The sequence below is a fragment of the Schistocerca nitens genome, chromosome 7, assembly GCF_023898315.1.
Source record: "Schistocerca nitens isolate TAMUIC-IGC-003100 chromosome 7, iqSchNite1.1, whole genome shotgun sequence".
In the NCBI taxonomy this organism is placed as follows: domain Eukaryota; kingdom Metazoa; phylum Arthropoda; class Insecta; order Orthoptera; family Acrididae; genus Schistocerca; species Schistocerca nitens.
In genome coordinates, this window is record NC_064620.1 from 635,222,965 (window position 1) to 635,237,170 (window position 14,206).

Genomic DNA, 14,206 nt, shown 5'->3' on the forward strand with positions numbered 1-14,206 from the left:
AACAACATCTTTGCCTCTACTTCTGCCTCGACTGCCATCTCTGCCCAAACTCTTTGCCTTTACAAATGTCTGCTTGTGTTTGTGTATGTGCGGATGGATGTGTGTGTGTGTGTGCGCGCGAGTGTATACCTGTCCTTTTTTCCCCCAAGGTAAGTCTTCCCACTCCCGGGATTGGAATGACTCCTTACCCTCTTCCTTAAAACCCACATCCTTTCGTCTTTCCCTCTCCTTCCCTCTTTCCTGATGAAGCAACAGTTTGTTGCGAAAGCTTGAATTTCGTGTGTATGTTTGTGTTTGTTTGTGTGTGTATCGACCTGCCAGCACTTTCGTTCGGGGATGAATATGGCAAAGAGTTTGGGCAGAAATGTCAGTTTTAGTTCTTTTTAAACCCTGTGAATGCTATTTGAGAGCATGACAATGTCAATTAGTGCATCACAAGCATAAATAGTATGGACTGGATCTGAAATGGGTAATTATCAGCCAAAACTCATCTAAAAAACCAATTATTGTGAGCAGGAGTGTGTATAAATTTGGTACAGATGGTAATTAGAGCAATAATTTGCAACACAAAGTTTACAATCACTACATATTCATTTATTTAACGATATAGTGGCTGATACTGATTAACCGCCATTATTTGCTTTATCCTAAATATAGAAATACAGTACTATTACGTTCATAAAGAATGAAGTGTACTTCAATGTTATATATTATGACTAATGAATGGTGTGCCAACAGCTTCTTACCAAATTGATGTGTCATAAACAGTTTTCTATACGACAAGAACATAAAGGTTGTAACTCGTGCAATCTAAACTTGATAATACATACAAACACCCTAGAAAGCAGTACAAAATTATCACCAGAACACATTTAATATTTGAAATAACAAAATGATATTCAAACAAACCTGGAAGACTAGTTCAACAATGTTATCCACATATTGAATGCCTTCTTCTGTCAGATCTACATTAATTACAAAGAAGCCAAACCCACGGGAACCAGTCCGATAGCCACCTATCAGACTATTGCACCAGCCTTTGGCTTTCAAATGGGAGAGAAGGCTACCAGGTCCTTCGTGTCCTATCAGGTGACTCAAATAATGTCCTGGCTGCAAGATAATGCGTCAGTTAATTCCTTGTTTTAAAACATAACATCAGAATAGAAGCTTAAAATATACAAGTACATGCAGCTGAAACGAAGGCTTACCCCAGATCTGTAATATTGATGCAGGTCTGGCACCGGGAAAGTAATGTTCAGATTTCTAATATCTTTAACAGGAACTATGTAACCTCTCATCTGCACTTGCTTATTTCCAAAAGGATGTTCAGGCCACTGGGGTGCAACAACACTCTTATTCTTAACATTTGAAAACAGTTCACACGTCATTTTTTCCAGTTCGTCCAAATTCTCTAAATACCAAAACATAAGACAATTTCAACAATCAAAGAAAAACACGTGTACTTCATAAGATTGTAATATAAAGTGATGACATGGGGAAAACATACCTAATTTAAGCCTAATGATTTACTGGAGAGCTTCTCAACAACAATTAAACAAATGCACTTGTAACTCAAACACCATTATGCACTATGCAAAATACAGGAGGTGCATAATTCAGTGGTGGTGGTGGTTAGTGTTTAACGTCCCGTCGACAACGAGGTCATTAGAGACGGAGCGCAAGCTCGGGTTAGGGAAGGATTGGGAAGGAAATCGGCCATGCCCTTTCAAAGGAACCATCCCGGCATTTGCCTCAAACGATTTAGGGAAATCACGGAAAACCTAAATCAGGATGGCCGGAGACGGGATTGAACCGTCGTCCTCCCGAATGCGAGTCCAGTGTGCTAACCACTGCGCCACCTCGCTCGGTCATAATTCAGTACATTACCACATTACATAGATATTAATTCTTGGAGTACTTCCATAATGAGTACCAGATTCAGTATCGATTGAACCTTCATACACAAATGTAGGGGGTTACTTTAAAAGCAATGTGAAATTGACAAAAAATCTTAAAATATTACTACAGAGGTTAAACACAGTGTTATTGATAGAGATTATGTTGTGGATTGTCTGTGATTGTAACTTCTACATTAGAGATTATTAATAAAGTTGTAGTTCCAAAACAGATTGGACAGCAATGGAAAAATAAAAAGTTTGTGAATGCAAACCTTAAATGCAATTACTAACACCACAATGTCATATAATCAACTGAACTTTTAGTGCAAGTTTAAATCTGTGTACCAACCTCTCTCAAGCATTTAACAATTGTATCATACTTATTTATATAAAACCTACATGTAGGGGCCCTTTTTCCTTACAGGAGCACTACAAGAAAAAGTGTCATATTCAGTATGCTATGAAAAGAAATGTTATGGACAGATAAGCATTAAAATGAATAATAAAAGTAGGAAGCTGGGAATTTGATAGTACTAGGAGATCTGAATGTTATCATAGTGCTGGGAATAGTGGAGAATATGTACTTGGCAAAAGAATGAGAGGGGGGAGGGGCTTTAAGAGCTCTGCCACGAGTTCCACAAATTACGAGAGAAGAAAGTATATTTGGAAAAGGCTCAGAGACAAAGGGTGACACTGATCAGACTGTATCGTGTTTAAATAAAGCTTTAGAAATCAAATACTGGTCTGCAAACCTGTGTGCAGGTGTGGATAAAGATTATAATTGTAGCCTTGCAGTGATGAATAATACAATGAAAATCCAGAAGAGAAAGAAAAGGAGTATATGATAAAATGGATGACGTGGAAATGACCAATGGCTTCAGTAAAAACATCAAGAGTTGTTAAAGTGGAACATGATGAAGACCAGACAAGTAATCACAAGGAAAAGTCGTGGACAACTGAAGAAATATTTGAGCTTATTGGGGGGAGGAGGGGTGGGGGTGGGCTGTGAACAGTGCGGTTTAGACTGTTTGTCAATGAAATTAGCATAAAGTGCAAACAAGCTAAAACAAAATGGAAGAGGGAAACTGTTATAACGTCAAGTTGAACACACATATTTCGAAATGACACAACACATATATGTCACTGAGCAAGTTGACAAAGCAAGACGTGCGAACACGGTAACATTCGAATGGTGGTGGTGGTTGTTGGGATGTTTAAGGGGGACTAAACAGCTAAGGACATCAGTCCCCCATTCCAAAAACAGGCGGGACATAAAGTCGCGGAGCAGATAAAACCCCAAGGGGGAAGGAGACTCCCCCCCCCCCCCCCAGGCACTAAAGAACACAAATTAGGCAACGAACACTACAGAAAAGAAGAGTACAGACGAACACCAGACAAAGAAACAGAAGAAAAGAAGATGGCCGGAGACTGGTTGACTGAACACAAGAACAAAAAAAAAGGGAAAGAGTCAACCATCCGACGACACACCAAAACAGCAACAAATATTGAGAGACGCGAGGACAAAAGACACAGAAAACATTCGAATGAGCACCGAGTCTGTGTCTGTCTGGATTTCATACAGGCGTCGGCCACGGTGTCGTAAAATGCGGCCCGGACTCCATTTTGGCTGTCTGCCATATCCCCGTACCCAGATAGGGTCATCGGCGGTGAACCGGCCAAGCGAAGGCACCCGCGGCCGTGAGGTGGAAGGTCGCAGAAGATGAAGTAGCGTGCGGGGCTGTCGGCCATGTAAGAGCTCAGCCTGGCTGTGGTCGCCCATGGGGGTGAAATGGTAAAATGCCAGAAACTGGAGAAGTGCATCGTCATCAGCAGCAGAAGAAGTCAGGAGTTTCCGCATCTGTGTCTTAAATGTGCGGACCAGTCGTTCAGCCTCACCGTTTGATTGTGGATGGAACGGAGGGGCCGTGACATGCATAACGCCGTGACGAGCACAAAAATCCGCAAATTCGGAAGAGGCAAATTGCGGACCATTATCAGTAACAAGAGTAGAGGGAAGGCCTTCCAAAGAAAAAATGCGGGCGAGAGCACTTGTTGTTGCCGCGATGGTAGGCGACGTGCAACGGACAATGAAAGGAAAGTTAGAGTAGGCGTCAATTACGAGGAGCCGATAAGTACCTAAAAAAGGTCCCGCGAAGTCAGCATGAATGCGCTCCCGGGGGTCTCAGGCGAAGGCCACGGTGACAAAGATGACTTCGGGGCGGCGGCCTCTGGCGCACAAGGCAGGCAGCGACCGTGTGTACTATTTCAGAGTCGACGCCAGGCCAGTAAACATGACGGCGCGCCAGAGATTTTGTACGAGAGACACCCAGTGCCCTTGGTGAAGGAGGCGCAAGACCAAAGCACGCAAAGATGCATTGTCAGTGGAAAGGAGGCTAACACCATCCCTAGCCGTGAGGCGGTAACGCAAAGCGTAGTAGTTCCGCAACGGGTCAGAAGTCTTAGCGGACGGATGATCTGGCTAACCCTTCTGAATACAGCGTAAAACCCGGGAGAGGGTAGGATCAGAACCCTTAGCAGCCGCCAGCCGGTCCCCGGTGATGGGGAATCCGTGCACAACCCGCTGCTCGGCAACATCCAGGTGGAAACACAAAAGTCCGCCCCTATCGAATGCCAGATCAAGACCCATGGGAAGGCGAGACAGTGCATCAGCATTCGCATGTCAGCATTCGCATGTTGGGCCGTCGGCCAGAAATGAATCTCATAATTGAAAAGAGACAAATAAAGAGCCCAACGCTGGAGGCGGTGTGCAGCCTTGTTGGGAAGTGACGATGATGGATGAAACAAGGAAACAAGAGCATAAATAAATGGCCAAAGCTTCTTTTGCAATTTGAGAATACTTTTGTTGGGCATCCGTGAGTGTTTTGGAGGCATAAGCAATGGGTTTTTCAGAGCCATCAGAAAAATGGTGCGCAAGGACTTCACCGACCCCGTATTGAGAGGAATCCGTGGCAAGAACAAGATGTTGGCCAGGTCGATAAGTAGCCAGGCACGGGGCCTGTTTCAGCAGTCTTCAATTTCTGGAAAGCCGCATCGCATGACGCTAACCAGTGAAAACGCACGTTTTTATGCAACAGATGATGCAACGGCTGAGCCACTGACGCAGCAGACAGTAAAAACTTGTGATACTATGATATTTTCCCCAAGAAGGCCTGCAGTTCCTTAACAGATGTAGGGCGAGGAAGGGCATCGATCGCAGCGACAGTTTGCTGAAGCAGACGAATACCATCCCGAGAGAGTTGAAACCCCAAGTACATGATAGATGCCGGAAAAAGTTGTGATTTCTGAAGATTACACTTAAGACAGGCAGTCTGTAAGACATGAAAAAGTGTGCGGAGGTTCTGAAGATGTTCTTCAGTGGTGGAACCAGTGACAACAATGTCGTCCGTGTAATTTATACACCCAGGGACAGGGAGCAATAATTGTTCGAAGAATCTCTGAAAGAGAGCAGGGGTACTGGCAACCCTGAATGGCAATCGTTGGTATTGATAGAGGCCAAAATGCGTGTTAAGGACCAGAAACTGCCAGGAAGCAGCGTCGAGAGAAAGTTGATGATAAGCTTCTGACAGGTCAATTTTAGAAAAATACTGGCCTCCCGCAAGTTTAGTGAACAATTCGTCAGGTCGGGGCATAGGGTAAGTGTCGATGAGGCATTGAGCATTTACAGTGGCTTTAAAATCGCCACAGAGACAAATATCACCATTGGGCTTAGCAACGACAACGACAGGAGAGGACCACTCACTGGAAGTGACAGGAAGCAAGACCCCTGCAGTAGTGAGACAATCCAGTTCCCATTTTACCCGATTACGAAGGGCCACAGGAATTGGCCGAGCCCGAAAAAACTTGGGCCGAGCAGTGGGTTTGAGCGTGATATGAGCTTCAAAGTCGTTCCCACGGCCTAACCCAGGAGGGGGAAAAAAAAAAAAAAAAAAAAAAAAAAAAAAAAAAAAAAAAAAAAAAGACATAAATGTCGTCGACAATGAATCCAATTGAGCATAAGGAATAGCATCAGAGACGATACTGACAGTCATCTATGGAGAACCCAAAAACGCGAAAGGCATCGAAACCAAAAAGATTTTCTGCATTACTCTGGTCGACCACAAATATGGGAACAGTGCGAATGACGGATTTGTAAGATACCTCAGCATTAAATTGTCCCAAGACAGAAAACTTCTGTTTATTATACGTCCGTAATTGCCGAGTGACAGGTGGTAGGAGTGGAGAACCCAACTGAAGATACGTCTGATAATTAATGATTGTGGCAGCAGAACCAGTATCCACCTGCATGCGAACATCTCGACCAAGTATTTTGCAATTGTGACGCACAGCCCAACATTGGGGACAATGCTCGCGTGAATGTTTCGTAAAACACCGCGGACATGAAGGAAGTTGCCGGGGGTTTTGCTGCATTTTCTTAGAGGGTTGTTTACAGTTAGGCCGAGGCTGCCCGTGGGAGCGTACTGCAGCCACGTTGGCCGGCAGGGACGCACCGCACGCGTCGTCAACAGCGCATAGAGGTTGTATTTCCCCGACATCACCCCACGCCTCTATTTGCTCCCCGGCAGCGCGAGAAATTTCAACAGACTGTGCGATGGATAGAACTTCATATAGAGTCGGATTTGCCAACTGAAGGGCACGTTGCCAAACTTCTTTGTTGGGTGCCGACCAGATATAGCATCCTGTACCATGGAATCAGCATAGGATTCTTTGTGAACGTCAGTAACAAATTGATACTTTCGACTGAGGCCATGAAGTTCATCAGCCCAAGCGCGATAGGATTGATGCGGTTGTTTTTGACAACGATAAAAGGCAACACGAGAGGCTACCACATGCATTTGCTTTTGAAAATAGACAGACAGAAGTGAGCACATCTCAGCAAAGGACAAATACGCAGGATCTTTCAAAGGAGCCAATTGCGATAACAACTGATACATTTGAGGTGAAATCCAGGAAAGGAACAGAGACTTACATGTTTGTTCGTCTGTGACATGAAATGCCAAGAAGTGCTGTCTAAGACGTTTTTCATAATCAGACCAGTCTTCCACCGTCTCGTCGTAAGGAGGAAAAGGAGGTATAGACAATGACGAGAAAAGCCCCGCATTTGATACCACAACGAAATTGCAAATCGCCGATGTTAGAAGTGTTTGCTGTTCAATGAGACCTTGCAATAGTTGCTCGGCAGTATCCATGGAAACCTGTGTGCCAATAATGGAAACGAAAAATCCACTACCTCGTCGCCAATTGTTATAACGTCAAGTTGAACACATATATTTCAAAACGACACAACACATATATGTCACTGAGCAAGTTGACAAAGCAAAACATGTGAACACGGTAACACTCGAATGAGCACTAAGTCCAAGTCTAGCGGCCACTGGCTGGCTGGCTGGCCGCTTAGGTGGCGCGGCTGTTGCATGGCTGGCAGACAGCGCCGCATGTAGAGGACGCGCGTAATTGCGCGGCGGCACTTTGAATGATCGGCGAGTCACAACAGAAAAGTGTGAAGTTATTGAGATATGTATGAGTGTAGGAAAAGTCAACAATTGATACACACAAATTTTAAAAAAAACTATGGAAAGTTTCTGTAATCTGTAGATGGAAAACCACTATAAATGATGATGAAAGTGCAGACTAAAGCCAAAAATAAATCAAAGATCAGTATGTTGGTGAGGAACTGGCGGTGGTGATACAGGGATTCCAGAGGAGTGGTTGTGTGTGTGTGTGTGTGTGTGTGTGTGTGTGTGTGTGTGTCTACATCATCTTACCAACAAATGATACATGAAAATGAAAAGTACAAAATAAACTGTAATAGGTAAAAATGGAAATATTGTGCAGGATTGTTATTTCATTAGTATGTGACAAGCCATGCTGAGCGAGATCGTGTGTCTTCAAGATGGGATGACAAAAGCAGCTACTTTAAGAAAGGAAATACCTGCTCAGGTGTGAAAACAGAAGTTCTGGGCATCGCCAACCTACTATGAAGAGGCACAGAATTCATAAGATAGTATATAGGTAATTTTGACAATGAAAGTTATGCTGAGCAACAAATAAATGAAGTGTTCATTTTTTTTGTAGAGAACCCTCAGCTCAACTTCCCCAGCCTCCTCCTTACCCTCACCCAGACACCACTCCCATCATGCACTGGTGCTGCTGTTCGCAGTGTGGTTTCAGCTCTCTAAGACTGCAGACGTACGCAAGTTGTGTTTACGTGTGTGTTTGTGTGTGTGTTTACGTGTGTGTGTGTGTGTGTGTGTGTGTGTGTGTGTGTGTGTGTGTGCGAGCGCGCGCGTGTCTGTGTATGTGTATGTGTAAGTGTATGTGTCTACTGCTGACATAGGCCTTAATGGCTGAAAGCTTTAATTGTGTGAATCTTTTTGTTGTGCCAATCGCAAATCAGTATCTCCGCTATATGGTGAGTAGCAACTTTCCTTCTCTGGTATTGTAAGAAGAATATGTGGTTTACTTATACATATGGACTTCTTAAGTTATTGAAAAGAAGTTGGAATTGTGATATGGAGTCTCTTAACTGCAGCACACTCACAGTTATAAAACAAGTCCAGGAATAGCCTTTTAACAGGTCATGGTCAGGAACATAAAAAGGACAGTTACATCAATAATATTCCATAACATCACTGCTAAAACACACACACACACACACACACACACACACACACACACACACACATTCCCCTAAGCGTAATGGAGGAGGAGGAAGTTGATATGGAAGAAACACACTACTGGCCATTAAAATTGCTACACCACGAAGATGACGTGCTACAGATGCTAAATTTAAGCGACACGAAGACGATGCTGTGATACGCAAATGATTAGCTTTTCAGAGCATTCACACAAGATTGGCACCGGTGGCGACACCTACTACGCGCTGACATGAGGAAAGTTTCCAACCGATTTCTCATATAGAAACAGCAGTTGACCGGCATTGCCGGGTGAAACGTTGTTGTGATGCCTCGTGTAAGGAGGAGAAATGCGTACCATCACATTTCCGAAGGTCGGATTGTAGCCTATTGCGATTGCGGTTTATCGTATCGTGACATTGCTGCTCGCATTGGTAGAGATCCAATGACTGTTAGCAGAATATGGAATCGGTGGGTTCAGGAGGGTAATATGGAGTGCCGTGCTGGATCCCAATGGCCTCGTATCACTAGCAGTCGAGGTGACAGGCATCTTATCTGCAATGCTGTAACGGATCATGCAGCTACGTCTCGATCCCTGAGTCAACAGATGGGGATGTTTGCAAGACGACAACCATCTGCACGAACAGTTTGACGACGTTTGCAGCAGCATGGACTATCAGCTCAGAGGTCCATGGCGGCGGTTAACCTTGATGCTGCATCACAGACAGGAGCGCCTGCGATGGTGTACTCGACGATGAACCTGGGTGCACGAATGGCAAAACGTCATTTTTTCGGATGAATCCAGGTTCTGTTTACAGCATCATCCGTGTTTGGCGACATCGCGGTGAACGCACATTGGAAGCGTGTATTCGTCATTGCCATACTGCCGTATCATCTGGCGTGATGGTATGGGGTGCCATTGGTTACATGTCTTGGTCACTTCTTGTTCGCATTGACGGCACTTTGAACAGTGGACGTTGCATTTCAGATGTGTTACGACCCGTGGCTCTACCCTTCATTCAATCCATGCGAAGCCCTACATTTCAGCAGGATAATGCACGACCGCATGTTGCAGGTCCTTTATGGGCCTTTCTGGATACGGAAAATGTTCGACTGCTGCCCTGCCCAGCACATTCTCCAGATCTCCCACCAATTGAAAATGTCTGGTCAATGGTGGTTAAGCAACTTACTCGTCACAATATGCAAGTGACTACTCTTGATGAACTGTGGTATCGTGTTGAAGCTGCATGGGCATCTGTATCTGCACACTCCATCCAAGCTCTGTTTGTCTCAATGCCCAGGCGTATCAAGGCCATTATTACGGCCAGAGGTGGTTGTTCTGGGTACTGACTTCTCAGGATCTATGCACTCAAATTGCGTGAAAATGTAATCACATGTCAGTTCTAGTATAATATATTTGTCCAATGAATACCCATTTGTCATCTGCATTTCTTCTTAGTGTTGCAATTTTAATGGCCAGTAGTGTAGGTGATGGAGTAATGCATTCACAGTTTGACTGAACACTACACAATCTAAGCTCAAACTAGTCACCTGATGTCGGTGACATACCTTCGGAGTTTCTATAATCTGTACAAAGCGCAGGCGACAGGACGTATTTTGAATGAGTATCAAAATGCATGAAGTGGATGACCTACTGTCAGATTTCTCGAAAAGCATTACCATCACTTTATAAAATTAAGTTACATGCTGATAATGGTAAAATTATTGGGTGAGTAATCTGACAAAATAAATTTGGTTATAGGTTGGGAAAAGGTGCCAGAAAACCAAATATAACACTATTAACAAATATCAGGATACCTTACTGGCATTTGTAGACCTACAGCAAGCTTTTGCCAATGTCAGGTCAATCAACATGTTCACAATTTCTAGAGTATTGGGGTGAAAGTACGCAGGCACATAAATGAGCTGCAAAATCCAAGCGGGAGCAACAAAGGATGAAGATCAGGGAAAACAAGCTCTGTTACGATATGTGTACAGTAGGGTTGCCATTTAGGGTCATTACTGCTCAACTCTTACATCAGAAGTGGTAAAGGAAGTGGAAGTGAACTTTGGATGGAGAAGAGATACTGACACTAAGATTTACTGATGACACAACACAGCCCTTTCCTTCTAGCTGGAAAGTAGGAAGACTTCTGTGTAACCTGTTGGATGGAATGGGCAACACACTTAGCACATACACAATGCTACTTAAGGATAAACAAATGAAAGTGCAAAGGTGATAAGGAGTAGGAGAAAGATGAACAATAACTTCCCCAACATCAAAATCCATAACGATAAAGTACTGGAATGAGCGAGAGAACTCTTCTATCTAGAAAGCAATATTATACAGGATGAAGGAAGTGAGGGATATGTCTGAAGTAGGATGGCAGAGCTGTCAAAAGCCTTCTTCAATGAAAGAGCCATACTAGTATCAGATACACTGATATGATACTAAGGAACAAATTGCGGAGGGAGTCTGTCTGGAACACAGCATTGTTTGGGAGTGAGCTTCAAACCTTCAAAATTCCAGCTAACAAAAAACTGGAAACATTTTCAACATGGTGGCCACAAAGAATCTTAAAAGTTAAACGGGCTGGTAAGACACAAAAGGAAGCAATACCGACAAGAGTAAGTGAGGTATGGGCGCATTATCGGGAAGGAGATCTACTGCAGTATGACATCCAGGAACGGGTAATGTAGCATTGGGGGACATAGCGAAGGAAAAAAACAACAGGAGCAGACCAAGGCCAGTACGTGCAAAATCGACCATATGAGACGACTGGTGCAGTCGTTGTGTACAGGCGATGGGATTAGTACAAAAAAGAAAGAGGTGACGGGGGGGGGGGGGGGGGGGGGGGGGCAGCATCAAACCCATCGGAAGGCTGGAAGAGGGCTGCAGCTGAAAAACTGAGCATCCTAACCACTACTAAGTCCTTTATTTTTTCCCTTTTATTAACTGAACTGTATTATGTATCCTAATATCATACTGAAGTCGGGTTTTTGTTCCTTCTGGACTCTTATATGGGAGATATGGGCACCCTCAAGTTGGAAAAGATTGATGACAACATGAAAACTTATGCTCAAAGTCATTAAATTCTATGTGTAAGCCACAGATGGCTGTAATATTCCATCCAAATCTGATACCAACATAACCACATTTATTCAGAGAAAAATAAATCTTTAATTAATGTACATGAATCTTGAATTAATGTACATGTATCTTGAATTAATGCAACAAACTGTTTTACTAAAAAAGGGGAGGGGGAGAAATAAATTGTAAAATTCCTGTATAGGAAAAAGAGGTACATATTGCATCAAGAAAGCAATTTGTGTCTTTGATCACTGTTATAGACTTTTTTTTACCCTCCACATAATAGTGACTGGTTGTTGCAAATTCTACCTAAGTAAGAAAATGTAACATACTCTTCACTTTTGTTCTGAGCCTGGTGAAAAGTAATCCAACTGTAGCTGAGGACCATTTTCACTATACTCAGCAACTACAAAAATGAGTTACATATGTATTTGTGTACTTCTAAAAAACACAGATTTGCCTGTTTAATCTTGCACACAAAACTGGAATTTTTCTATACTTGACATTTACAAAGACAAGTTTCACCACATGTGAACATCAGCTGCTTGTATAATTACGCTATCAGACCCAAGACGTTGCTGTGTTTGAGTATATTTTTATTACACTAGGCCTATTTCAGTGAGACTGACATCGTCAGGTTACATCAGGTGGTGTGAAAGTTTATTTCATAATGACAGTACTTGGTAAACTTCAGAAATAAGTGCTCCAGCTACTGTTTAACACCTACTACAGAACAAAGACAGCAATATTGTAACAACTGATGTAACCTGACGATGGAAATCTCGCCGATATAGGCCTATTGTAATAAAAATATACTCTAACACAGCAGCGTGTTGGTCTCTCAGTACAGAATACAATGTCCTTATACAACACACAGGACACATTGGTCCCAGATGAGTACAAAAAAATCAGCTGCTTGTGGTAGACATTTATCATTAGTTTTAAAGTAGCTACTTCCCAATCAGGGATCACAGTTACTTGCTTCCTGATAAGAGTATTTGACACCATTCAAAAGGAATTTTGTACTTGACACCATTACAAAGGAACTGTGAAAACATAAAACCATAACCTTACCATCACACTATCATGAGGTTCTGAGCCACCACAGCACCCGTAATGGCTCTAGGCAAGGACTGGCATTGTATATGATTTCTAGACCACGGCTAGATCGCTGCTAACTTATTAATAAATATGAAGCTACAATTCAAAATGTTGGAAGCTACAGTTCTTATCTGAACATAAAAAAAATATTGTGTCATCTGCACAGTCGAAACAACATACTCTTCTTTTTGGCCAGGCTGGCAACGTAGAATAGGTCATAACACGATATTTTGTAATGAATAATTCCAGGTAAGCTGCAAATAATCTAATTAGTAATCCTTCTTCTTTACTACAAGCTTGTTTCAGGTATAGTACCATTCTCAAGTAAATCTGCAGATGCTATCTTTGGTTAGTCCACTTATGTTTATGAAAGTTGTAAATAGAGGTCAGTTTGCGTGCATATTTACATTTAGTTGGAGTAGATGCCTACATGGCATCAGTGAGTCAACTGTCTACTGTTCATCTGTTGCTAGATCATTACAATAATACAAGTTTCATTTGTACAGAATATTTTCATGAAATGCTTTCAACAGCTGGACTGACAGTTTATTCTCAGTGATTCTTTATGTTTATAGTGTCATCTTTGCTAGTCAATGATGTTAGTTGGATTTAATTGCTATTATAATTTTGTTATCATTTGTATTTTGTATCTCTGACTATCTTTTGTTTTCTGGTTACTGTGATTCTTACCCACTCTCGTTTTCCAGTCAATAAAATTTTGTAGATAATTTTTATGGAGTGGAAATGAGGAAGGAAGACAAAACGGAGTAGGAGTTATTGTAAGGAATGGTCTAAAAGATGTACAAAGGATAAGAGACAGGATTATGAAGGTTAGAATATAAAAAAGTGTAAAAGTATGGAAATGGTCCAGGTGTGAATTAGAGTAAGGAAACTGAAGGAAAACAAAGTCAAGAAAGAATACCAAGAGATTATAAGCGAAAGGTTAGCAAAGGATGAACCAATAACAGGACAGGAATGGGGACAATTTAAAATTGCTATGGTAAAAGCTGCAACAGCTGTATGCAAAATGACAAGTGGAAGACAACATTGGAAAGAGACACCATGGTGGGACGAAAGAATCAAGGTAGTGGGAAGGAAGAACAAGGCCTTTAGACTGTGGTTCCAAGACAGGAGCAAATTAGCAAGAGAGGAGTATAATATAATGAAGAAAGAGGCAAACAAGACAGTGCTGAGGAGAGAAGAAAGTGGATTGAAGAATGGACAAATACAATGGAGGAAAACAGCAGAGGAAGTAAGAAACTACATCTACATGAATACTCTGCAAATCACACTTAAGCACCTGGCAGATGGTTCACAGAACCACCTTCACCATAATTCTCTAATATTCCAATCTTGAACAGCAAGCAGAAAAATCAAACACCTATATGTTTCTATGCATGCTCTGATTTCCATTATTTTATCATGATGATTGTTTCTCCCTATGTAGGTCGGCATCAACAAAA

The 14,206-nt window shown here is 42.4% G+C and overlaps 1 protein-coding gene across 1 annotated transcript in view; it reads right to left on the reverse strand.

Annotated features, from left to right (window-relative positions):
- Positions 1-14,206, reverse strand: part of LOC126194697 (insulin-degrading enzyme) — a 196,661-nt gene that overhangs the window by 115,664 nt on the left and 66,791 nt on the right. The window contains 2 exon segments of the mRNA XM_049932922.1: positions 910-1,110; positions 1,209-1,411. Of these exon segments, the coding sequence (XP_049788879.1) occupies positions 910-1,110; positions 1,209-1,411 (404 nt within the window).